This window comes from Drosophila pseudoobscura, chromosome 3, assembly GCF_009870125.1.
Source record: "Drosophila pseudoobscura strain MV-25-SWS-2005 chromosome 3, UCI_Dpse_MV25, whole genome shotgun sequence".
Classification (NCBI taxonomy): Eukaryota; Metazoa; Arthropoda; class Insecta; order Diptera; family Drosophilidae; genus Drosophila; species Drosophila pseudoobscura.
This window is the reverse complement of record NC_046680.1, coordinates 7044416-7069133: the sequence shown is the minus strand read 5'-3', so window position 1 is coordinate 7069133 and position 24718 is coordinate 7044416. Positions and strand designations below refer to the sequence as shown.

Genomic DNA, 24718 nt, shown 5'->3' with positions numbered 1-24718 from the left:
TACTTTGGCCAGAGACGCTTTTCATTTCTTCAGTCTGTTAACGGCATGCGAACGATGCAGACGCGGCGCAGCTCCAGCTCCTATTCGGCAAAAACTTAACTCGAACTCCAACTGAAACCGAACTCTAGCTTTAACTTTAACTTTAACTGTAACTCGAGTGTCCAGTAGAGCCACAGTGGTGCCAACGACATTTGCACGGCTCCTCCGCCAACTGAAAGTGCGTGCGCTTCCTGCCTGGACACCATTCCGTGGCCCACGGCTGCCATTAAAGTGTTTGTTCAAAGTGAAATTCAAGCTGCAGCGAATCGGGATCTGCTGCTAATCTGCAAATTAGTCAAAAATTAAAGCAGTAATTGAGTTTTTGGCAAAGTGAAAGAGAAGACACCGCTGACTGCAGGAAGGAGAGCGGTAAGTGGCCAAGTACGGGGCGGGGCGGGGCGGGACGGGCCGGGACGGGCAGGGACGGGGCACGTCTAACTGCCAAAAAAGGCAAATAGAAATTTTTTTTTCTCACTCTCTACACAGAAGCTGCACACATGTGTCGGCAATATTGCTGTTTATTTTTTCATGCTCTAATTATTTGGAAATTTCATTTTGTTTTTGCTCACTTCTCTCGTTAACTGGCATGCAATTTGTTTGCCCAAAGAGTTATGGTCGGCTCCAACCATCCAACCATCCATCCAGCCATCCAGCTATCTGTCTGTCCATCCTCTAGAGAGAGACGAGACGAGATGAGACAGGTCGAGTCAAGTTTTATGACCATACTTCCTCATTTACGAGTAGATAAGGTGTCAGACCCCTGCCCTGTCCCACTGCGGTCCATGTCTATTCTTTGGGGGCCACATACAAATGTCTTGGGTTCGGGTTCGGGTTCGGGGTTTGATGCTTTTCCATCTTCCACTTCATTAACCCAATTTTCACCAGGTGAAACTTTTATTTTCGACAAGAAAAGTCTTGTTTATCGGACCCATTTACATATGCATGCATGTATGTGCGATGCTCAAGGCAGGCATTTCTTTCCCCGATCTCTGATGCCATCCGATCTTAACGGAACTAATGTCTTCACTTATTTGTGGATGCTTCTACTGATGTTTGTCATTTGAGGGTACTCGAAAACGCAAACACACAGTTAGCGAGAGAGAGGGGAAAATAAACATACCCACAGGTTCACGTTTATTTTATACTTTTTTTATATATTATATTTATGTGTGTATACACATTTTTATATGCGAACTGGCGGCGTTTTCGAAATTAAATACTTTCTAATTACAATAAACGCAGACGGCGATGCCCGCCGGCCGGCCAATTGGCTGCCCCGCGCTTCCACAGAGACATCCCCAGCCACATGGCCATCATAGCCTTTGGCAGCAAACTGAAATCACGTAGCCGCCTCATCGGCCAATGCCAGTGCCAATAAAAGAGATGCAGAAGTAGAGAGAGAGAGAGGGAGAGAGAAAACAAAACTCGCGAAAGTGTCAAGAAAATATAATACCGCTCAGACTCACTTTTTCTTTATTGTCGTGTCTTAATGTGGCGCTTGATGTGTATATTTGCCACTGCTCCTCCACTCCTCTGTTACACCTCATCCCCCATACACATACCCATCGCCATCCCCCATCGGGGGACTGTTGAAACCAATGAAAGTGAAACGTGCGAATGTCTTTGCGTAGCCGCAGAAGCTTCCAAGGTTCAGCACGTGCCAGGCCCCAGCCTGCCTGCATGGCTGCCTGTGTGTGTGGCCTACCCATCCGTCCATCTATAAATCCGTCCGCCTGTCTGTATTTTTTTGTCTTTCAATTACTCAACCGCAAAACGTTCAATTTGTCAAGCGCTGAGCCTCCACTCGGACTGCCTTGGTGTTACGACTTTCTCGCTCTGGCTAAACAAAAGACTTAGGACGCAAACTTGCTTCATTAGTTCGCTTTTCGCTTTCTTTCGTCTGCCGCAGTGCGTGGCAGAACTTAATGAAGAGTTTGGAATTGAGTTATTGAGCCCTAGGAAGGTCAGAAATTGGGTAATATATTCACTATGGAAATGGTATACCATAGTATAGGGTTCCTAAATTGCTTACTAAGTGGTTCAAACACACATAAAAGAAAAGCTTTGTTTTTCCATTCAATTAATGTTTGTTACTTAAAAACCACTTATCCAACTGGTTTACTGAGTTTTCAGACTATATTATACATATAAAGACTAGTTACATCCCAGCTATAGTTTCAGTTTATAGCCTATCCACTAAATGTCTGAATTCTAAAATGAAGTAAATGTTCTTACACATTTCGTTTGATGTTTAGAGTATACTTTGGTTAGCCATTATCCCCATTTGGATTTTAGTAATACATATAATGGTAGATTTTGACACGATCCGTGTACCAAATGTGAATAATTACTGCCAATATCAGATCAATGTAGAAGCAACAACATAAAATTCAATTTCAGTCCAGGTTTTTATGGCCTGGCCCGCTGCATCTAAGTCGTGAGCTATGGCAGTTGCAGTTGAAGTCGCAGTGGGTCTCCGAGATGCAGCAGTTGATTAGTCAGCCCCATTTGCTGGGGCCTTTGCGTTTTGTTTGCCGCTTTTCTAGACCAGGCCTCCGACGCCAGAGACCAGACAAGTTGAAGTGTCTTGGCCTACTGAATTTTTTCTCACACTCTTGTCTTGGTCACGGATGTGGATTGATTGCTAATGTTCATCTGTGCATATGTATCTCTTGGCTGCGTTTAGACGGCGGTTTATGTGGATATGTACAGACACTCGTTGGATTGCATCACATGTAGTAAGTAGTAGGTCTGGGGGCCCAGAATGGTGTGCCGCCTCGACAGGCCAGACCTGATCCGACCCAGGCCACATGCATTTGCCTGCTCTAGTACGGGGTATTTCTTCAGCTTCTGTCTTGGGCCAACTTTTGCTTTCTTCAGCTGGCTCCCGCTATGCGCCTTTGTTTTGTCAGAGCTTGCTTTATGGTTTTTCATATATGCACCTACTCGTGTACATATACATATATTCTGCGGCGTATATGTATGCCTATATAGGAGTAAGTAGCTCTTTCGAAATTGTCACATTGTTTGGGGCCCCAGTTATCTCTGGCTCACTGGCTCACTGGCTCCCTGTCTCAATGGCTTCACTGGATTCACTGCGGAGCATTTGGAAACAAAAGTTTTGTAATTAGCTGAGCGCATCTTTTGCGCCATCCGCAATGTCGTTATTGTTGTCATTCGATTCCGTTGAGTGATAAAAATTTAAAACAATTTAAACTGTTTAACGTGTAGCCCCATTAAGAGCCCCCCCTCCCACCACAACAACACATCCGGTTTGCGCCTCGCAAGCCGCCACCCCCTTGCATGCCAAATTGAATTTGACGAAGAAATACTTTCGCTTTCAAATGCCTGGGCATAAATTCTTGGGATTACGCAAGAGGCGGCGCCGAGGTATGTCTTGGCTTGCCGAACAGGTGCTGGTGCTGGGGCTGCCCTCCAACTCTATCTCCAATTCCACCTCCACACCGGTATCGGTATCGGGTATGGGCTCTTACCTCATTTGGAAAGCAGTGAGCGCGAGAAATGAAAGTTTGTTGTTTTTAGTTTTATTTCCATTTTCATTTCGTTCGTCGCCGTTGGCTGCGTGAAATTTACATTTCGTTTAATAATTTCAAACATTTCTTCTTCGGGGTCGCTGCGGCATAAAATTTTAGGAATTAGCAGAGCCACAAATGGGCATTTTCCTATGTCGTTTTCTGGTGCTCTGACTCTTTCCGGCAGGCCTAACAATCGCGCTGTAATAGGTGACACGCCCCCCGAGAGCCAATTTTGAATGCCAGTCGACAAAAACTGCATTTCATTGTCGCTTTCGTTTGATTTCTTTCTGCCCCGCGATTCAAAGTTCATTGGCTCTGCATTTGCTGTGGCATAATTTATGCGTCGCCATCAATTTTGATGGCGGCTCATCGTTAGCTGCTGCTCGAAAAACTAATTGACTCTCGGGGTCTCTAAAACTGTATCTGCAGCTGAGATTTGGCAGCGCAGCGATACAATCAGTCAGTATCTGGACCGAAGTCTGAAAACTGTATCTGAGTGATGGCGGCTGATTTGTCTGAGATTTGGCAGAGATAAAATCACTCAATATTTAATGTGCGGCTTGTGAAATTCATTTGGTATTGTTGCTTTCAAGTAGGATAGACTCGACTCAACCTGAGTCGTGTGTTGGCTTGACATCAATTCGTGGCAGTGCGTTGCAGTTGCGCAAAGATTTCTGTGAAATATTGGCAGTCGGTGGCACTGGCGGCACACCACACTGAGTCACATTACAATTCAATTACAATTGAACTGTTCAGGTCACGCACATTCCTCTTGGCTCTGGGTCTAGCTCTGGGTTTGGGTTTGGGTTTCTTTTTGCCGCGCTGTGCTGTGCTCTAATAATTCAGCTGCAGCCTCGGGTCTTAGTATCTCAGAGTTTCACAGATCCGCAGATCCGCAGGCGTTGCCAAAAAGTGAGTGGAGAGTACGAGTGGGTGTGTACTTGTGTGTGTGGTGTTTTCTGCGGCCATCGGAGCGTGGCCGTTGCAGCCTCCAAGTGCAATTAAAAGCAGCTCTAGAAACAACAACAGACCAAGTCCCACTCGCAGATACAAATGTATCTGTAGATGGCATTGCCACATACGAAGCAATGTAACCCTTTACAACTTCCCACCTGGTAGCCCTCCTCGGGCTCTTGACCCCACCACGGAAGATCTATTGCCCTAGCAGCTACTCTTTTAATTATCCCACTATCAAACTAATTCCATATTATTTTTTGCATATTTTGCAGCTACCTCTCAACACTGTTGTTGCTGCTGTTTATGGTAAGTTTACAATGGAATGACCTTCCGGCTCAGTGGGTGTTCACTGTGCACTGTTCAGTGTTCAGTGGGTGCGGCCCCGCTGTTAGACAGACAGCCAGACAGCGAGTCGGGTAATCCAATTAAATCACACCCAAATGATCAGCAAAGCGATGAAACAATGTCAATGCCAGAGACAGTTACAGTTACAGAGAGGGAGTCGGATTCCAAGCTAATCCCTAGGAACTGATTGAACCCGGACCAGATACTAACGATCTTAACGAGCGGACCGGCGGCACTTGTAATCCGCTTAGACCCAGGCGTTTTTTCGGTGCTAGCATCCGGCTTTGGTCTGTGGTCTCTGGTCAGTGATAAAACCAGCCCGAAATACCATTAATCTGTGGGTTCCCTGCCGCCCGAATCCGAACGAAAGTCCGCTTCGATGTACTGCCAGATGTCTGCTGCAAAATGAAAGGGAAATTACCAGCTCCAGATCGGACTCGTACCCCTTTATGTGTCTGCGTCTGTATGTATCTCCTACCAGAGGGCATTGTCACATTTCACTTTCAATGAAAAGAGCAGCCAGCAGCGGCAGCAGCAATGGTTTTCAAGTGCACTGCCCCTGTCTCTTTCTCCGCCCCGAATAGCGTGCTCTTTCTCTCTCCTTCGCTCTTTTGCGACTCACTGAGGTGTGACCATGAGTTTTTGTATCTTTCTTTGTGTATCTTTTTGTTGATAACTGGTTTTTGGAGCGCAGTCCGAAATATTGACCGCAAGTGTGTCTAATTTCTATTATTTTTGCTGTCATCTCCCCACCCCGGAACGACGAGGGACTCCGATGCAATGAACTTTCTTCTTTCACTGTGCCACCTGTATAGACCTGTGCCCCCTCAACAGACTTGCAGCAGCAGTAGCGGGAGCGGCAGCGGCAGCGTTGCAAGTTCCGTTTTTGTTGCTGTTACGATATTTCGCATCACTTTTTTGCAGTTGTTTTTGCTTTCGTTTAACCCATTTTATGTGGCTGGAACGCGCACAGTTTGAGCCTGGCATCCGTTAAGAGAGCAGCAAGAAACCAGGGGCTAGCACTCGGAGTATGTGCGATTAATTCATTGGAAAAGTGAAAACGAAAGTGCTCGGGGATCGGTGATCGGTGATCAGAGTGGAGCCGCAGTTACTCACTTAAGCAACTGCCAATGGTAGTGCTAGTGGCAGCGGATCGTTGGTCAGGTTTGGTCACTCGGTGGCGACTCACTTTCGTTTTCATATACATACTCGTCCATGAGCGAATCTTCGTCCACTCCTTGACAATAATACTCCGAGGATAGAGGATAGAGGATAGGAAATTGAGTATAGAAGATAATGGCGGTGGGGAAGGTGATGATGCAATTAGTACCGGCCCAGACATATGCCGTCTGCCGTATTCGATATTCCGTATTCAAAATGATTTCGAAATAAGGAAATCTCCATTGATCATGGATCATGGCTATTCAATGAGGCATTGCATTTGGAGGAGTGTCCCCTCTCTGGCTCGACTGCCGTTTCATTTTAAGTATTGCAATTTCTCGCGTTGGCCAAATGAAGACAAGTGCACAATTATGGCTGGCTGGCTGGCTGGCTGGCTGGATGGCAGACCGGCAGTTATGGCCGACCGCTTGCCGACCAGTTGCACTTACAGTTACACTTGCCACACCGCTACAGCGACACAGACATAGACACAGACACAGCAATAGTCCAAGACCAAGACCATGCCCGCTCCACAGCCAGCAATTATCTGTTGATTTACTGATCCCAGAGCCAGACAACCAAAACGACTAGAAAAGAAACCTTTCACTTGGCCAGAGCCTGAGCCGGGCTTATGGCGATTGTTAAGTATGCAAATTGATCAGAATTAAGGGTGCCACTGCAACTGCGCTGCTCCCAACGCCCACTGACCTTGCTCGACTGGTCCAGAGTCCACAGTCCCTGCTCCCTCTGCTGGGTCCCAGCCATGAGAAAAGATCTCATTACAAATGCATGGAGATTTTGCTTTTGGAATCGGCACAGCTGCAACCTGCAATTGGTGACCTTTTCTTGGCTAAAAACTCTTGGATTTTTGCAAATACAATCCGCGATTGGTAACCTGTTCTTAGTGCGAGTTTTTTGTTTGTTAATTGGGCGTTCCAGATTCGTCGTGATAAAAGAACCCATAACTGACCTTTTGGTAGGGTTTCATTCTTTCGGATTAGATGGTTCTTAGCGGCTGGAATTGGAGTCTTAGATCTAACACAGTTTGATAGCATCTCATCTCGTCTGATTCACAATTATCTCTCTCCGATTAGGCATATAAGCTATGAAGCGAGGCATGCAACTTACCGCCACTTGGCTGTGCCTATTGGCCACAGCTGCCACCGTTGTCCGGGCCCAGGAATCATCGGACAAGTGGTCGCGGCAGCTCGAGGATGCTCCCACCTCCGACACGGATTCCCTGGATTGGATACCACTCGCCCAGCCGCTGGACGGAAGCGGCGGAAAGGATCGTTCCGGCAACGGTCGTGTGCTGACCTACTCGCAGACGTTTCCACCCAGTGCCCGTTTCGGGGACCTTAACAAGCCAGGAGTATCCCCCGGATCGCAGTTTGATTTTTCGTACCAGTTTCCAAGGTACTCGAATGGACAGGGACAGGCCCTGCCCCTGCGACAGGGACCACCGTCATCGCTGAAGACGAACTCCGGCCAGGAGCCCACATCGCAGTCGTTCTTCAAGTTTGAGATGCCCTTCCACAGTAACGAGGGGGGACAGGCCCAGGCGCCGCCCACTCTGCAGACGGGCTATCAGATCCAGCACACCTTTGGAGGCGGTCTTCAGGCCCCATCTTCGCTCTTCAGTCCTCCCTCACTGTTTGGCCAGCAGCAGGCTCAGCCCTTCCATACCCTGCCGCAGAAGCCACTGGCACAGACCCTGAACAAACCCCTCCGGCAGCAAAACTACATCCAGGACATCCTGCCGCCAAAGTCCCATGCGAAGCCGACGCAGCCATCGCTGCAGAGCGTGACCCCCCAGGTCTTTCCCCTCGATCCCGAGCCAGAGTCGATCTTTGGGTGGAACAAGCCGGCGCCCTCGTCCGCTCCGGCCTCGAGTGGAGGTCGGCAGCAGGAGGTCCAGCTGCTGTACGTGCCCTACGACACTCTGTACAACCAGCAGCGACAGCAGTCGGGCTCCAGGCCAGGATCTTCCAACTCCAACTTTGAGGTTAACAAGTTCAATGTGAATCCAGGACTTCCTGCCGTGAATCCCTACCAGATCAACCAGTTCTACACCCAGGATCCCAACGTGGGCAGCGACTTCTTCAGCGCAGGAACCACCTCTCGACCGAGCACCACCACCAGCCAGCCGCATAGCATCTTCCAGAGCTTTGGCCAGTCCCAGCCGCAGCCACAACCGCAGCCACAACCGCAGGCACAGACGCAGTTCTCCACCGCCAAGCCCAAGCCGAAGGCTCACCAGCCCCCGCTGGCGATGTTCCTGCTGCGCTCCAGCTCCCGGCCATCGCAGTCGGATGTGGTGGCTGCCCTGCGCAGTGCCCACAGCATTTCCGTGATCGATTCCCCAACGAAACAGACGCCGGAGATCTTTGTGGGACCCGCAGGAATGCCCATTCCCGATGGCTATGTGAAGTTTGATCTTCCGTATTTGTCGCAACTGGCGCAGACCCGCGACCTCAGCGATGTCTCCTTCTTCGTGGCTCCGCTTAGCTATCGTACACCGAATGGATTCAACAAGATCCTCCTGCCCGAGCCTCATGTGGGTTCCATTGTGGTCAACCGCGCCAAGGACTCTGTTTCGGTACAGACTCAGGCACCGCCACAGCGTCAGCAGCGTCCCTATGCAGCCGTGAGCAGCACGCGGAATCCCTTCGAGACCACAACCCAGGCACAGGCACAGTCCCCGTTGCAGTCGCAGTCACAGGGTGCATCGGGTGCACCTGTACGCGGGAACAAGTTCAGCTACTATTACGTGCAGGACGGCATCCAGGAGGTGAGTTCTCCGAAGATTCCCGCCAAGCAGGAGCGCCACAAGAAGAAGCGACCCCAGAACGTTCAGGTGGAGCATCAGCATCATCAGCAGCAGCAGCAGCAGCCCATCTACCGTCCACCCACCAAGACGCAGAACCCCTTCGACACGCTCAATCAGATCGGAGGCGATGACTTCTTTAAGTCGCTAACCAGCAAGCCCACCACTACCAGCTCCACATCCACCAGCACAACATCGACCACAACCTCGACGACATCCACCACGGCGGCGCCCACCCAGCCCCTCTTTACGTACAGCACCCGGCCGCAGGTGGAATTCCCCGGCTCCAGTGGCCACCTGTATCCCGAGTACCTGCAGCCCGTCGTCCAGGAACAGCAGCCCCGTCTGACCACGAGACCGCCGACGGCCACCACAGTGGAAGAAGAGCATCGCATGAAGCAGTACTTCCGGCAGCAAGATGCCTTCCGCCAGCGTCCGCTCACTACGATTCCGCCCGCCTTCGAACAGGTTCAGTACACGCCCAATGCACCCGACTACGAGGTGCCTACGACGCAGAGGGTCAAGAGCAAGCATCGCGTGAACATCTATACGCCCGCAGCAGTGCCGGTGACCACCTCGGATGTGGGCTACCAAGTGGACCAAGAGCAGGCGCAGGCGCCGCTGAATCACAGGCCCAGCTTCAACCAAGTGCAGAACGAGATTCTGGATAACAGCAACGTGGATTACGAGCCGAACCCCTACCATGTGCCGTCGGAGCTGCCGGCCTTGACGCCCGACATTCCCGGATTGGTCAATAATCTCCAGGAGAAAGACAAGCTGCAGCCAGGAACAACCATCACGCCACAGAGTGAACCCGAGCCGGAAACGCGACCCACCCGCCGTCCCCTGCTGCGCACCCGCAAGCCAGCCGTTTCCAAGGTGGTGACCACCTCCTCCGTGTCGTACTCCGAGTCCGAGTCAAGCGGAAAGGTGCCGCATCGCATCCGTCGACCATACGGTAACCGAGGCACTGCAGCCGGAACCGCCTCCACCACGGGCGGCGGTGGAGACCAGGGAGACGACTCTGCACCGATCCCCACCCGGCGACCAACCAGCGCCCGGAATCCCCTCATTCGGAATCCAAATCGCATCCGCTACAGGCCCACCACCGAGGAGCGCCAGTCGCTGAAGGTGAAGACCAGGAAGGGATCAAAGAACGGCCAACGCGAAGACCAGGATCTCGACTACCAACGTGACGTGCTCAAGCAGAACTATCCGGTGTTCAAGGGCTCCTCCTCCGCCCCCTCGCGCCGACCAACAAGCCCCACCGCCATTCCCAGTTCGTACGACTTCCAGGCCACCACCGAGGGCCCGGCATCGGAGTCACAGCAGGTGTACACAGTGACGCCCAGCAACAGCATCGACAGCGCCAGCGTTCAGGGTTCGGGATTCCCGTCCAGCCTGCTGGAGCCCATGCAGATCGCCCAGCATTACCAGGAGTTCTCCAAGGACAACTACGGGCCCGGCTACTTCCCCAATCAGGAGGATCTCACACCCACCGAGGCCATTGTTCGCAATGAGGTGAGTCCCATTATCACCACGCTGGCTACCACAACGCCCTCGACAACTACGACCAGCACCACGACAACCACAGAGGCAGCGCCCACGACCACAACACGTCGCTCGCCGTTCGTGCGCCGAAACTATCCCAGGGTGAGGACTACCACCACAACAGAGCCGCCAGTGACCAGCACCACGCCCTCGGAGGAGCGTCCTTCCGTAAGAAATTCGAAACAAGATTTGTCCAGAAGAATTATCTCTATGTCTGTGCTGCTATTTTCAGATTCGCACTCGCCTGCCGCCTCGTCGTGTGGTCAAGGTGCGACAACGTCAGCGTCGTCCAGGTCACCCTGCCTCCTCCACTGCGGCCCCCGAAGAGGAAGTCCAGGAAGCAGCAGCCCAGAGGACAAATCTCCGCAAGCTGAGCCGCTACAATCAAGAGCCCAAAGAAAAGGAGGTGAGTGAGAAATGCTTTCCATTTGAGCGTCAAATCTAAGATTTGAATCTCTAGCAGACAACCACCATCACCCAGCGGCGTCGCTATAAGCAGCCATTCCAGCTGGAGGGCCAAGAGTCCCAGTGGTCACCATCCTCGGAGACTGCCAACAGCAACAACAATGCCAATGCCAACACCAACAGTTTCAAGCCACTGAATCCCAAGTACAAGACAGAGTCCCACAACTTCGAGAACGAGCCAGAGATCGTGACTGTGGGACCCACAGCGCAGCCCGAGACGTACGAGTTCAACGTAGCTGCGGATCTGGCTGGATCAGCCGTGCAACGCACCACCACCCTAAAGGCGCCAAACCTGAAGTGAGATTTCAATGCCCTTGGATGCCATACAGTTACTTATTCCATTTCCTTACAGACCAGAGAAATCCTTTGCTGAACTGCTCGAGGAAGTGATGGGCAAGGTTCCCGAGGAACTGGCCACAGAGTCACCCAACACCAGCAGCACCATTGGCAGGCTGAATAGGCGTGGCAAGTGGAAGAAGAGCCGCGTGACTAGTGGATCGGAAAATGGTGAAAACTTCGAGACGGCCGAGTCCCAGAATCTGGGACCTCAGCTCTACAATGCCCTGCAGGCGGCCAGCGAGAAGGAGGAGCAGCAGCCGAAGACCACCACCCCGCTGACACCTGCAGCCACCGAGGCTGAGACAGCAGAAACGATAGTCCCCACCACGGCTGCCTCGCCCACGACACCAGAGGAGTATGAGGTGACCACCGCCAGAGCCTTGGAGGAGGCAACACTGGCATCGACGCTGCCAATGGAGACGCTGGAGAGTGCCACGCGTCGCATGGATACCGCGGCGGATGTGGATGTGGATGGGGATGGCGACCTGGAGACGCAGCCCAGCATCTTCTCAGAGGTGAAGAAGCAGCTGCACGATCTGTTTGCCATCGAAGAGAGCGAGGACGAGACGGTGAACGCTGCCCTGGCTGCCGTGGGTAAGCGTCGCCAGGAGTACACGAGCATCAAGCGCAGCACTACTCCAGCCACGTCCACGGACAAAACCACTCTCTCATCAGCGGACGATGAGCTGACAGCCACCACCACCACAGCAACAGAAGGTGCTTCGGAGGGTAGCAAAGATAACTTCCACAAGGACCTCATGGAGCATGTGGTTTATGCCACATCCACATCGACCAAAGTCACCTCCGAGACAGAGATCTGCTATCGCGGACGCTGCATAAGGTCCGAGGATCTGCCCGCCAACCACAAACTGCACTGAGCAGAGCACTCCTCCGGCAGAGCATGGTGGACATGGACTCTGCATGTACATAAGGGCAAACGGAATACGCACAGGTAAAGCCTGGGGCCGGGGCGAGTGAGGGTGGACAGGCGGCCGCCACCTTAAGGGGCGGCGCTAGTCAGCACAGCTCCTCATCCTCAGCCCCCAGAAGCGCACAAGCCGTATCCAGATGTAATTAACTAGCTTTAAATACAAATATGTTCATAAGGATAAGCAAATCGAGGGTTTGATGGATGGATTCACCCCATGCCCATTCGCAGTGACTAGGACTGGTTCGAAGGCTGTAGAAGTTCTTGGATAAGACGAATATTTAGCTGAAGACGCTTTGGAATGATATATATTCCTATCAAAGAATTTCTATAAGCTTATCCTGCCCATCCTTGCGAGTGTTGTCAAAGGAGTGTTTCCCGGATATATCGTATTCCCGTTTAGAGAATTTAGTACATAGATCTTAGAGTTAGAGCATAATGTCAGGATAGCACATAGCCAGCATAAGTCTTGTACCATACAATATTGTGTACTAACAAATACAAATACAGATACCAATAAAATAAAACAACGAAAATTACATCTAAGCGAGATATTTCTTAGGATTTGTATATGTTCTGTACATAAATAGAATATATCCTGTGTATATAATATAGTCATGTGTATAGCTAGTAATACGATGCTAGTTGCGATCAATCAATTCCATGGAATGCACTTCCCCTTTAAGGTACAAAAGTTTCACAATTTACAACCAATCCCCAACTCCGTGCTCCACCCATCTTCGCTTTCAAGCCTCGATAAGCGGCGCCCGATCCCCATCAAAGGCTTCTCCCTCTTCAGTAGATGTGGCCGTTGGCGTTCTAGTTGTTGGAGTGTTCCATTCTTGGACACCGGTCCGACCGAAGACCATGAAGAGCAGATTACCCATAAAGTAAACAAAAGCGGTGAAGAAGAAAACGATTCGCCATTGCGCGGGATTCGTCTGAAAGAGAGATATGACATTTGCACATGTGAAATCTATTAATGCAAAAGTACCAGGCACTCACCTCATCCCAGACAATCAATCCCACAATCAGCGGCGCCAGAATGCTCATAAAGTTGGCTGCACAGTTCGTGATGCCCATCAGAGTACCAGCAAAGTTGGGCGATAGATCGATGTGATTTACGTGGAAGCCTAAATATGTAGCCGAATTGGTAGCCACTGCCGTGGTGAGCAAGCTAATGGCCAGACGGACATTGGACTCGCCCTCGGTGATGTAGCCCAGACCGATCAGAGCGAGCATGGGCAGCCACATGCCCAGCGTATTGAAGAACTTCCGGGAGAAACCCAGTGGAATGACTGTGCCACGTTGCTTCATTGCATCCGAAAGCCAAATGAACACGCACGTGAGCAGTATCATGGCGAAGTAGGGTAGAGCCGACAGCGGGCCGTTGCTCTTGATGTCCATGCCCAGAACGCTTTTCATGAACGTGGGAATCTCTGTGAGCAGCGTCCAGAAGCCCCAGTTGTTGGCGCAATGAGCCAGCACGAGCACCAGAAACGGTCCGGAGGTGAGAATGCGTCGCCAAGGCGTGTGCGGACGTGGCGTCATCTCGCGTCCTACATCCGATGGACGGCGTGTCTGGTTAGACGATTCGATGTAGCGACGCTCAGCCGGCGTTATCGATGGATGCTGGGCCGGAGTGCTTGAGCAGTAGAAGTACCACACACCCGACCACAAAATGCCCACACAGCCAGGAACATAGAAGATGCTGGGCCAGCCCAGCGAGGAAGACGCAATATAACCGCTCACCGAGAGCATTACCACCGTACCGAACTGTGAGCCCGAATAACAATAGCCGACCAGTCGGCCCCGCTCTTCGGTTGGCGCCCATTTCGAAAGGAACGTGTGGGTTGAGGGGAAAATTACGCCCTGGCAGAGACCCTGAATAGCACGCAGAACGACTACGGTCTTCCAGCCGCCCGCAATAGCGCAAAAGGGCGTCAGCAGGGCGAGGCAGGAACATACAAGCACTCCAAAGAAGAGCATATACTTGGCACCATAGATGGCCGAGAGATAGCCACCTGGTACCTGGGTGACGACGTAACCCCAAAAGAAGCTGCTCAGCAGGTAGGACTTGACGCTCTCGTTCCACTCGAACTCCTGCAAATCAAAATAATGAATTATGTATATTATCGAATGAGCATCTAATGCATAACTATGCCTACAGGAAAGTCCGGGTTGCTGGCATTGCGATCCGTCATGGCCACAATCGCCACGGAAAGGTTAACGCGCAAGGAATAGGCCACGGCCAGGCCAAAGAAGACCAGAATGCATTGCAGATGTCGCACTCCGAATCGTGGCCCTGAAAATATGTGCAACGTAAGAGAAAACAGATTCAAACAAAGAGGTCGGCAAACACTTGCCTGTGTTCCCTATTTGCTGGTAGCCAGTCCGACTGCAGCAAGGGGAGCAGCCGAGTACCATATTGCGGGTCCAATTCTATCCACGTACCCAAGTTAATAGATGTTATGCTAGTGATGGAGGGAGGAAAAGTAGAGGCGCCCTCAAGAGCGTCTAATATGTAAATAAAACTGCTGATAACCACTGATAAATATACTTGGCCCACTTAAGCCCCATTTTTTTAAACTGGATAACAACTCGAGTTAAACCGCGAAAAATTATACAAATAATAATTATAATAGTAATTACTCTTGTAGGTCCATCCTAACCTTCATTTTTGCATACAAAAACCCACGATATTTTTCACCTGAACTGCGCTAAAATGATTAAATTTTCATTATTTTCGGTGGATTATTAAAATACACCGTTGGCTTACAATGGGTTAATTGTTCCCAGTCAAGGATTGGAAGCCATATTTCTATATTATGATATTCCGTCAAATATTATTATCTAGATAGAACATTTAGGCATGACCACGTAGTTTTATACGATTAATTAACAAATTTTCTACTTGACCAGTTTGTTTTAAACCAGTTACCAGTTTTAAACACTTGCTTGTATTGGATTTCTATATACTTTAAAAATGAAATTTAATAGATTGATGAAATCGACAAAATATCCCATTATATACCGATATACCGTGGCTTCAACGGTCACACTTTGCTCATCTATCGATAATCAACATTGAGGCGCCCAATTCAAATTCGATTCAGTGTTTAAATAAAACAACATTAATTTCGGTACGATTTGACTTTCAGCTTCGACTTGAGCTGTTTTATTAAATGGCTTTGAATGTCTTCATTGATTTTTTTGCCTTTTTAGTTCACTTTTCGTGCATCACAAGTTGGTTTTAAGTTTATTCCTAGCTTAAATACTAAACATAACAATTACTAGAGTTTGTTTTTAGCAGCAAATACAACTATGTTCTGGGCTACTTCCCTATTTACACTGAATTTTTTCTCGTGTTGCAAGTTTAATTGGATTTTAGCTTTAGATTATGTACATTATGGAAAAATACTGCAAACAATAATTTACGCCGCCTTAGAACTAAACAATTATCGTATAATATCGCTAATGGAAGCACGCGATCGTCATTATGGTCTTGTTCCTAACTAATTGACTACGACTAAAACTATGAAACAACAGCTATGACTTTATCATGCCATGCCCCTATCATGTGGTGGTTATCCAGACTTAGCGCTTATCTTGGCCATTCGGCGACAGTGGCACTCCCTGCTCCACATCGTCCACCGTCTGCTCTGGCGAGTCCCACCACTGGACCTCCGTTCGTCCAAAGACCACGAAGAGCAGGTTGCCGATGAAGTAGGCGGCGGCGGCCAGGAAGAACACCAGACGCCAGTCATTTACATTTTTCTGTGGAAGATATCAGCGTTAGCGAGAAACTCGAGGAACATCTGCCATGACTACACTTACCGGATCTTGGACGATCTGACCGACAACAAGCGGCGCGATGCCGCTCATGATGTTGGCCGCCCCATTCGTGAGGCCCATCAGGGTGCCGGCATAGTTGGGCGACAGATCGATGTGGTTTACCTGGAAGCCCAGGTAGGTGGCAGCGCTGATGCCCACGGTGAGGGTAAGCAGGACCACGGCCAGTAGGTTATCCTCCTTCGGCACGTAGCCCAGGGCAATGAGTGAGCACATAGGTATCCAGTGGCCGATGCTGTTGAAGAACTTGCGGTTGAAGGACAGCGACAACGACTTGTTCCTCTGCAGCACTTTGGACAGCCAAACGAAGAAGAAGCTGAGCAGCAGCATCACAGCATAGGGCAGGGAGGAGAGCAGAGCGCTCTCCTTGATGTCAATGCCATAGATGTTCTTCATGTAGCTGGGGATTTGGGTGAGCAGCGTCCAGAAGCCGAACATGTGCGTGCAGTGCACCACCAGCAGCGATAGGAACGGCATCGAGGTGAAGATGGGTATCCAGGGAGTCGGCGCCAGATTATCGGCCGACTGCATCTTACCATCGCTGCGCGACTCCTCGATAAACTTGAGTTCCTCCGGCGAGATGAAGCGGTGCTCCTCCGGCGTGCTGGACGAGAACACGTACCAGAAGACGATCCACACGAAGCCGCAGGCTCCACCCAAGTAGAAGATACTCGGCCATCCCATGAAGGAGTCGGCAATGAATCCACTCGTGGCCAGCATCACCACTGTTCCGAATTGTGCGCCCGAATAGCAGATGGTACCCAGCATGCCACGTTCGTTGGCCGGCGACCACTTGGAGAGCAGGGCATGCGTGGCCGGGTGCACTGCGCCCTGGGTAAGACCCATCGTGAAGCGAACTGCACACAGAGCCGTCCAGCCGCCAAGTTTGAGGGAGAGCGGTGAGATGATGGTCAGGATACCGGCGGCTGCCAGGCCAGCGAGCAGCAGCATCTTGGCCCCATACCGCTGGGCAATGTAACCGCCAGGCACCTGGGTGACGATGTAGCCCCAGAAGAAGCTGCTAAGCATGTACGACTTCTGGCTTTCGGTGAACTGATAGTACTGCAGGCGGAAATGGGAGGGTTAGCGAGTGTCGGACTTGGATGGTTCCCGTGTCTTACCTCAGCATCGAATAGGTCAAAATCGTCGCTATCGTCGTCTGGCGTTGCGGTGGCAGTTTCATTCTCAGTGGCATTCCTAGACTGCGGCTCGGTCATGGCCACCAGAGCCACGCTGAGGTTCACCCGCCATGCGTAGCACATCGCCAGGCAGAAGAAGCAGAGGATGCATTGAACATGCCTCACGCCGAAGAATTTCTCTGCAAAGGAAAAGTGTTGGAATAGAGATTAGCTAAAGGTACACATACCCTGGAATGAATGATGAATGGGATGAACTTCGCTCTGATTAAGCACATGCGCCTGCGCAGACGCTCACTCTCCCAATCTCCCACTCTCCCACTCTCTCCCTCAACAGGTGAAAACGTGTGTGGCTATGCTCTTATCAATAGACGCCTCTCTCTTTTCGCTGCGGTTCTCTTTGCTGCTCCCAAAACTGGTAGCCATGTAAGTATGTGGGGCGCGTTTATTTATAAAAGACTTTGACTATGTCAAAATCTTGTTCGTGCACGCACAGACATGCACAGACACGCTCACTCTCGCTCGCACAGACCCACACACACACACACACATGTACACACGCCCACTATGAACAGCGTTGGCTGCGAATATTGAGAGACGAGACCTGGGCGAGTGCGAAGCATGCATGTCGTTGTAAGCGTATAAAATGCAACATACGAGTAACATGAATCTGCTGTACGGTGCTGTACATGTGGCCCAAAGCCAACACTCTGCGTATCTCTGCGGCTGCCTTGTCACACTACCTGTTTGAGGCCGAACGGCAGTCGCCCGATCTTCACGTGACCAAACGAACACCTATGCCGCTGCATCCCAGAGAAAACATGATTTGGTAGTTTATTTATTGGTTGCTTGCGCTACCTTACGCGGATTTTTGTAGGCTATTTTTAAACCCGACTCTAAGCCACCATAAATGGCTTAAACAAACGTCGCACCGCATCGCACCGAGCCGCACACATTTTGCAACAGTGCAACAGGCAACCTTGCAACGCGGCCTTACAAGGCGTTTGGGTCTATTGAACTCCAGTTGGAACTCCAGTCCAGTCCGATGCCGATTCGGAGCCAGCTTAAATTCCAAACTAATAATTGCTTGTTCTTCCAAATAATTTTCCCCAATCGGATGGATGATTGTTCGATGACGTCCGAAACGCACAAACATATGTACATATGTATGTATGTATGTACATATGTACTTTGGGGTCTGCCCGATCGAGAACACTCCCGCACACGCTCGCTCTTGCTGCTGCCGCTCCCTCATGACTCCCTCTCTCTCTCTGCTCACTGCTCTCTGTTTATGGAACTGAATCAGCTTCTCGTGCCGGACGCACCGATGACTCGTGGACAAGTCGGGTCGTGTGAGGAGCAACACTGAAAACGCTTTATCTGACACGTTTTTGAATTTATTTGCGGAATACTTTCTGCAGGCGGCTCCGCCTGCAGAGCCAAGCAAATTTATGGCTAAGATACAGAACTTTTGTCTGGTTTGTCCTCTGAGGGGGCACTAAAGAGAGTCGAATTCTGATTCTGCAAAGTTAAATTTTCTGCGGCACCCAAAAAAAACGACACCATATCAATCAACATTTATGAGCTTCTATAAAAAAAAGAGTTTCTGCTTTGAGTGTTTATTGGATGCCATTAGGGGTATATAGTATAGTCTGGTATATTTTGATTGATTGCCATTCGGCCGAGGCTGACTGTACCTAGGCGTCCGTTAGTGGGACAATCGGAGGACACAACGCAACAGCAAGAAATACAAAAACAAAACAAAAAGAACAACAACGAAGTCAAGTGTGCTGTATTGATAACCGACAATGAGCTGTACTCCGATAAAACTGGAACGCCACCGAGCTTTCCATAGGGGTGTACTGGGGTGTAGTAGGCAGAAGTCCCCTAAGTCGATAAGATAATCACTAGTTACAGCTCTGGCCCTACTTCACTCCCCCACCGCCAACGGTCGCTTTGTTCTCTCACACGAAAAGAGCGTGCAAAGACCGTGCTCTTTCGAAATCGCTTTACAACTGTCAATTTGTCTTTGGGATTAGCTTATCAGCTGACTAAAGAGCCACTGCTCCCCAGTTCCCCCGTCTTGTCACTCTATGTAGATCTATTTAAAGTTCGGAATAAAATCAAAAGAAATACTAAATACTGTCGCTGGTTGAGTTTCCCCTCTCTTTTCATTTCTTTCCATTTCGTTTCGTTTAAGGTTTTTCATTCCGTTTTTGTTTATTTTTATCACCCGACAGTGCTAAAATGTGATTCGATTTTGTTTGGCAGCGTAACCAAAAAAAAAAAAAAATAGTAAATACTTAATGAGGGAAAATCCGACATTTTTATAATATTTATTATTATATTTTAGAGTTGAGCGAAATGAGAGGGAAGTGCTCGGATTCTTTGTGCGAAGGATGGCGGTTGCAGTCGATCGCTGCAGTGGAGGTCGTCTATATCTGACTGTATAAGCAATATAAATATATACTCGTACTGCATAATTATATCTGAACTCAACGCGGCCAACGACGCTTCCAGTCATCTGCAGTCGAGAGATAGAAATGTATCTGGAAATGGCGATCCGCAACTTATTTGGAGCGAACACGACAGAGATCAGATCGTGTGGGATTGAGTACGAGTATCTCCACGTCTGTTAGAGAACTAATTAAGCAATTTCCGGCAACAGGCCGCTGTCCGAGCTCGGAACATGCCAGGCGCCAGGCCCCAGGCCCCAGGCCCGCCACACGAGCGACTTATATAAGACACGTGCTTGGAGATCTCAGTGGAAATGGGAATGGCGATGGGATCTGTATCGTTGGATTGCACTTACCGTTGGCGTATTTACCTCCTGTTTTCACCATTGTCAGAGCGGTGGTCATGTGTGCGACGCGGGTTGAGAAATACTAGTATTTTTCAAAAAAATGAAACCTCAATTGGAACGTTCTCACTGGAATTTTCGTAGTATTCTTTGTTTTTTTTTTATATGTCACACAACGTGTTCCGGTTCCGTCATGAAGTTGGAATACACATGTGTGCTTATTTTATTTGAATTTTATTTAGACGCGAGTATACTCTCTCTTTCGGAGCTGTTTCCACGACTGTATATAACTGAGCACGCGTTGGATCCCTAGGAGGAGGTAGGTATCTTTTGAACGTTCTGGCGAACGGTGCGGATTGCGACTGCTTGAATAACTCACGGCGGCCGATTCTTTTATAAATATGATCGAAACGCTGCCGGACAGCGGGCCAGAGCAGAGACCCGAGCCGAGCACTCTCTTGGTGGACAGAGTGCGGCGGAGAGAGAGAGAGAGAGAAGAGAGATCGAGATAGAGGCAGGGCAGTGAGAGCCAGAGTGTAAGCATGTGTATCTGTATCGCGTGAATTCCATTCCGTTTTCGTGCGGCGCTGCTATCAGTAAAAATGAACACGCTGGCAAGCAACCAAAACGCACACACACACACACCACAGCACACCACACCACACCACTATCTCATTCTTTCTACGATTGGCACTAGTGTTGGTGTGGATTTCTCCCTGGTGGAACCGGCATGCATACATATGGGAGTATGTAAACAACACCAACACATGGACAGGACAGTGTTCGGTTATCAGTGCACTCTTTGCCTGCTATTCATCCTCATCCTCATCCTCCTCCTGCTCTTCCACTTTCCTCTTGTTGGTTTCTCAGTATTCGATTGTTTCTGTAACATCTACTCGGGCATTTTGGTGCTGTAAAATTAGTCACAGTATTCGGGGATGCACTCTCTCTTGCAATTAGCTGAGATGTTTCTGGCATCAGTGTCTCTCTTTGTCTCTTTCTGTCTGAGAGCTAGAGATGCAGTTAGATCTGGTATCTACCAGTTACTAGGCTGGGCGTGAGCATGAATGAAATGGAATCCTTGCTGGAGATCATAGCCGTACTCGTACTATACACTTAAATGTAGATTTCTGATGCCTGTGTGCCTGATGATAAGGGTAATGAAACACCAGTCGAGGTCATTGTTTCCATTGATAAGCCTAGATCAACCTCATCTCATTACCCATCTCAACTCTGTGGCTGAGTTCCTCCTCCAAGATCTCTCGCAGTTCCGTTCCCGCTCTCTGTTCTAAAAAACGACATAAAGCCTCGAGACTCTAGACGATCCATTACAATGCGGAGTGTGATCGATGGCGTGCCTATCGGGTTTATTAACTTACATAAAAGCATCACCGTTGATCAATGCAATTTTCATTTCAATATGACAGCTTCTGCTATCCGAAAATCTCCGTTTTATAGCGAAAATTTTCCTTAATTATTTTACTTGTCATTGGATTTCCCTATCTTTTCTTTTGTCGTTCGCCTCTCTCGCTCAACCGCTGGTTATCAATTATAATTGGTGAAAATAAAATGTTTTAAACAAATTATTTATGCCTTATCAGTTTTTCGGGGCACATTTCAGACTTTGATTCGCGCCTAAGTAAATGAGCCGAGGCGGGTCCGCCGTCGGTCGCTCGGGACACTGCAAATTCATTCTGATTTCGACAAACGCATAGGTGGGGTGGTACAGAGAGGATGGGTGGAGCCAGGAGTGGGGCTCTGTCAGGGGGCACTGACGACAGACGGAGTTTGATAAGGCCCCACCCGATTCCCGATTCCCGTTCTGATTTCGTCTTCGATTCCAATACCAAATCAATTTTGGCACATGGCACACACGTTTGGAGGCACGTTCACGACGATCCACTGTCCGTTCCGTAAATAATGAGTTCTGGCAAATCTCGAGACGTTTCTTATCGAGTGTGGGACCCCACTCGATTAGCCCAGTCCCGTGGCACAATCCAATCCATTCAATAACCGGCTTATCATGCTGGATCTTCAGCTAAAGAATTAACCATCACCACGAATGGGACAGTTTCTATAAATGATTCGAGCGACTTTCGGATTTATGACTGGACTAAATTTAGAGAATATTGTAGAGTATTCCCGGCGATGGCAATCTAATCAGGCGACACGCCCACTTCAGAAGTGCCAGTGATTCCTCCCCTGATGGATGGATGGATGTGATTGTGAATGCGAATCTGTTACACTAACAAGCCTTATCATCTGACAAATGGCAAACAGTCGAGCGATCTCCCGCCAGTCCGCTTGACGTCAGTGCACTGCGGGAGAGGAGGAGCGGCATGCGGGAGGGTATTCTGCCATATGGCTCACCCTTTTCCGTTTCGAGCTCAGTTTTAGTCTAATTAAAATGCATTCCGTTCTTACAAGCCACATAAACATCAGTCGAGCTGTCTATCAGTCAGATGCGTGTCGTTACGTATACGCCAGGTGTAACCAAACAAAAACGCTCTAAACAGGGCTAATTGTGTTCCGTGCAAGGGTGTAGCTGTCACCCGTTTTGGCCAGAATACGATTTCGGCTCCTTTGGCCTGCGGTTTTTTCCGCTGTTAATCATGATGTCCCCGCACGGACATTGTTTGAGGTGTGTTGGCGCCAACAACCTTTTAATACGGTCGGCAAATGTGTGTCTATGATTTGCATCTGATTCGACCCTATCTGGGAGGGTATATCTACGTAGGTATGCAGCTTGCATCCAGCTTTTTCCCAAGATATACCAGCACTAATGGTTATACAACTATCCCTCCCATATAACACCGAATATGCTATTGTTTACTGATTGTCCACTTGATCCGCATCTGTTCTATTCATCACCCAATAAAAACCAATTGAAAAGAGTATCCGCAGTTCGCTCGCTCGCCCGCCGATTGTGGCGCATTCAAATTAGAAAATATATTGAAATTTATATTTGTGCTGTCTAAGCGTTTGGGCAAACGTCTCATTACAGCGAGGAATTGTGTGAATTTCTAAGGCATATTTGAGTTACCATCTGGAGACATAATTGAATTGCGCCCAATCAGCTTCAATTGTCCGCATTGTGGATCGATCGAATGGCAATTATCATGGCATCAGCACTGGAAACTTTATCGAACTCTGGGAATCGTTGTGGGTGTGTACAGGGCTGTGGGCGTGGCATTTTATTAACACCCCCGATATGATTCTGGGGTCTGTGTCTGTTTCTGTCTCTGGGTCAGGCACTTGGCAAACAGTCAAAGAGGAAGATGCGACACTAAAAATGTATATTTTCCGCGTATAATTCTGTTTTAATTGCGGCCACTAAGAATAGAACGTCTTCATTTGGACAAGGTGCGATCATCGCTCAGGAAGAGCCATTTCCGCCGGAGGTTATCCCCAGGCCTGCACCCGTATCCCGTCGAAAAAGATTGCCTTGAGTCACTCGACAAATCTGCGTCCGCTGGTCGCACTGCGACTGCAGAATCTTATCTAGTGAAAGATTTGGTATATCATAAAAAAAGGTATAAGTATATAAGTACTTTTCTTGCGATTGTGCATGTATTTTATCATTGCAGAGGCGTTCTGATTTATCATCCCCCAACTGTGACATCATTTTGCCGGACAAGAGATGGATTCCGAAGTGTTTTCTAGGAAGATCCAAAGATCATATTCGCAATACATACCTACATAGGTATCTTTCCATGACTGGCCATAATGGTTGGAAACAAGAAGGGAGTTCGTTGTGAAATGGTAATTAAGTATTCATTATCATATTTGATTTAGTTTGACGGAGGAGTGTCGTGAAACACGGGGCGGACGAGCAGACGAGGTGAATATAAATATCATTTGTGGAAAAACAACAAACAGCATTGAGTATTTGCGTTAACAGTGCGAAATGATTAACGCGATAACCTCCGCTGGGGCACACAGGCCCCAACCACAAGTGGCAAAGAGAGAAGAATAGAGAGCACAAATCGATGGGAGGGGGGAGTGAGAGAAAGGGGGGAGCTACAGAGAGAGAGAGAGAGAAAACAACAATGTTCGAGGCGGCGCCGCACTGTGTTAATTTTTGTTGCCATTTTGCAGCTTGACTTTTTGCACACAGGCAGGCCCCAATCCAACACACACATACAGTTATGTGCTCTCCGACAGAGCTCCCACTCTCTCTCTCCCTCTCTCTTTGTGTCTCTCTTGATCTTTGATCACGTTTCCCGCACACGACGGCACCCGAGTCGGGCACTCGGCGCAACGTTCACGTGATAACCATGTGCTCCGCTCCGGCTGCTCTGGCTGCTTCGCCTTTATTTACGATTGTATGAGTGGCTCGGTGGAGGCGACTAGTGTTCGGGGCAAAAACGAGTCACAAAATGATATTGCTGTTTTTCTGCGAACGGAGTCGAATGCCTGCCCTCTCCGGTGACGTAAAGCCCCAGGCCCAAACCATGGAGTGTGGAGAGGGCAGCCGGGTGGAGAAATTTCATCATTGGAGTAGCTTCCTAACCTTAAAACCAACAAAGGCAAAACTGTCGACTCACATCGAGTCGCCCGATAATCACGCATTTCTGTCTCCGACTCAGCCTCTGAGATTTGAGCAAATTACGATCGGCTGATGGCCGAAACAAGGAGTCACACGAAATGGCAACTGTTCTTGCTGATAGCACTGGCCAGAGCTGTTAAAAGTTTTATTATGATTTGGCACTGGCAAGTGTTTGATAAGATCTCTGATTTCGTATAAATAACTCTCCCTAAATTGCTTCTTAATGGATTTAC

General features: G+C 49.2%; 3 protein-coding genes and 1 long non-coding RNA gene across 5 annotated transcripts; 2 read left to right on the top strand and 2 right to left on the bottom strand.

Moving 5' to 3' along the window:
- LOC4803740 (mucin-5AC) lies at nucleotides 1-12687 on the top strand. Its single transcript, XM_015183820.2, has 6 exons — nucleotides 1-408; nucleotides 4805-4838; nucleotides 7133-10584; nucleotides 10649-10822; nucleotides 10877-11178; nucleotides 11234-12687. The coding sequence occupies exons 3-6, from the start codon at nucleotides 7144-7146 to the stop codon at nucleotides 12096-12098; spliced, it is 4782 nt and encodes a 1593-aa protein (XP_015039306.2). The 5' UTR covers nucleotides 1-408; nucleotides 4805-4838; nucleotides 7133-7143; the 3' UTR covers nucleotides 12099-12687.
- On the bottom strand, nucleotides 12685-14721 carry MFS15 (Major Facilitator Superfamily Transporter 15). Its single transcript, XM_002138243.3, has 4 exons — nucleotides 14515-14721; nucleotides 14317-14453; nucleotides 13154-14251; nucleotides 12685-13089 (listed from the first exon to the last, which is right to left on the bottom strand). The coding sequence occupies exons 1-4, from the start codon at nucleotides 14573-14575 to the stop codon at nucleotides 12895-12897; spliced, it is 1491 nt and encodes a 496-aa protein (XP_002138279.2). The 5' UTR covers nucleotides 14576-14721; the 3' UTR covers nucleotides 12685-12894.
- A 565-nt stretch (nucleotides 14722-15286) lies between these two features.
- On the bottom strand, nucleotides 15287-20335 carry MFS14 (Major Facilitator Superfamily Transporter 14). Of its 2 annotated transcripts, none has more exons than XM_001360368.3 (4): nucleotides 19949-20335; nucleotides 17122-17318; nucleotides 15986-17062; nucleotides 15287-15925 (listed from the first exon to the last, which is right to left on the bottom strand). In XM_001360368.3, exons 1-4 carry the CDS (start codon nucleotides 19995-19997, stop codon nucleotides 15746-15748), a joined length of 1503 nt encoding a protein of 500 aa, XP_001360405.1. In that variant the 5' UTR covers nucleotides 19998-20335; the 3' UTR covers nucleotides 15287-15745. The 2 variants fall into 2 exon arrangements, with proteins under 2 accessions (XP_001360405.1, XP_033233845.1); XM_033377954.1 differs by lacking the exon at nucleotides 19949-20335 and adding an exon at nucleotides 18834-19021.
- Nucleotides 20336-21839: 1504 nt separating this feature from the next.
- On the top strand, nucleotides 21840-24197 carry LOC26534391 (uncharacterized). The gene is made up of 3 exons (XR_001452102.2): nucleotides 21840-23469; nucleotides 23524-23639; nucleotides 23732-24197. It is a non-coding gene; the product is annotated as an uncharacterized lncRNA (long non-coding RNA).
- The last annotated feature ends 521 nt before the right edge of the window (nucleotides 24198-24718 follow it).

Bases quoted from the DNA above. Each gene is read 5' to 3' on its own strand.
- LOC4803740 (XM_015183820.2), top strand. From the start codon at position 7,144: ATGAAGCGAGGCATGCAACTTACCGCCACTTGGCTGTGCCTATTGGCC. The intron at 10,823-10,876 runs GTGAGTGAGAAA...TTGAATCTCTAG, and splicing joins AAGAGCCCAAAGAAAAGGAG to CAGACAACCACCATCACCCA. The intron at 11,179-11,233 runs GTGAGATTTCAA...ATTTCCTTACAG, and splicing joins CTAAAGGCGCCAAACCTGAA to ACCAGAGAAATCCTTTGCTG.
- MFS15 (XM_002138243.3), bottom strand. From the start codon at position 14,575: ATGGTACTCGGCTGCTCCCCTTGCTGCAGTCGGACTGGCTACCAGCAA. The intron at 14,454-14,514 runs GCAAGTGTTTGC...ACATATTTTCAG, and splicing joins CCAGCAAATAGGGAACACAG to GGCCACGATTCGGAGTGCGA. The intron at 14,252-14,316 runs GTAGGCATAGTT...TTTGATTTGCAG, and splicing joins CCAGCAACCCGGACTTTCCT to GAGTTCGAGTGGAACGAGAG.
- MFS14 (XM_001360368.3), bottom strand. From the start codon at position 19,997: ATGACCACCGCTCTGACAATGGTGAAAACAGGAGGTAAATACGCCAAC. The intron at 17,063-17,121 runs GTAAGACACGGG...TTCCGCCTGCAG, and splicing joins TTGACCTATTCGATGCTGAG to TACTATCAGTTCACCGAAAG. The intron at 15,926-15,985 runs GTAAGTGTAGTC...TATCTTCCACAG, and splicing joins GTCAGATCGTCCAAGATCCG to AAAAATGTAAATGACTGGCG.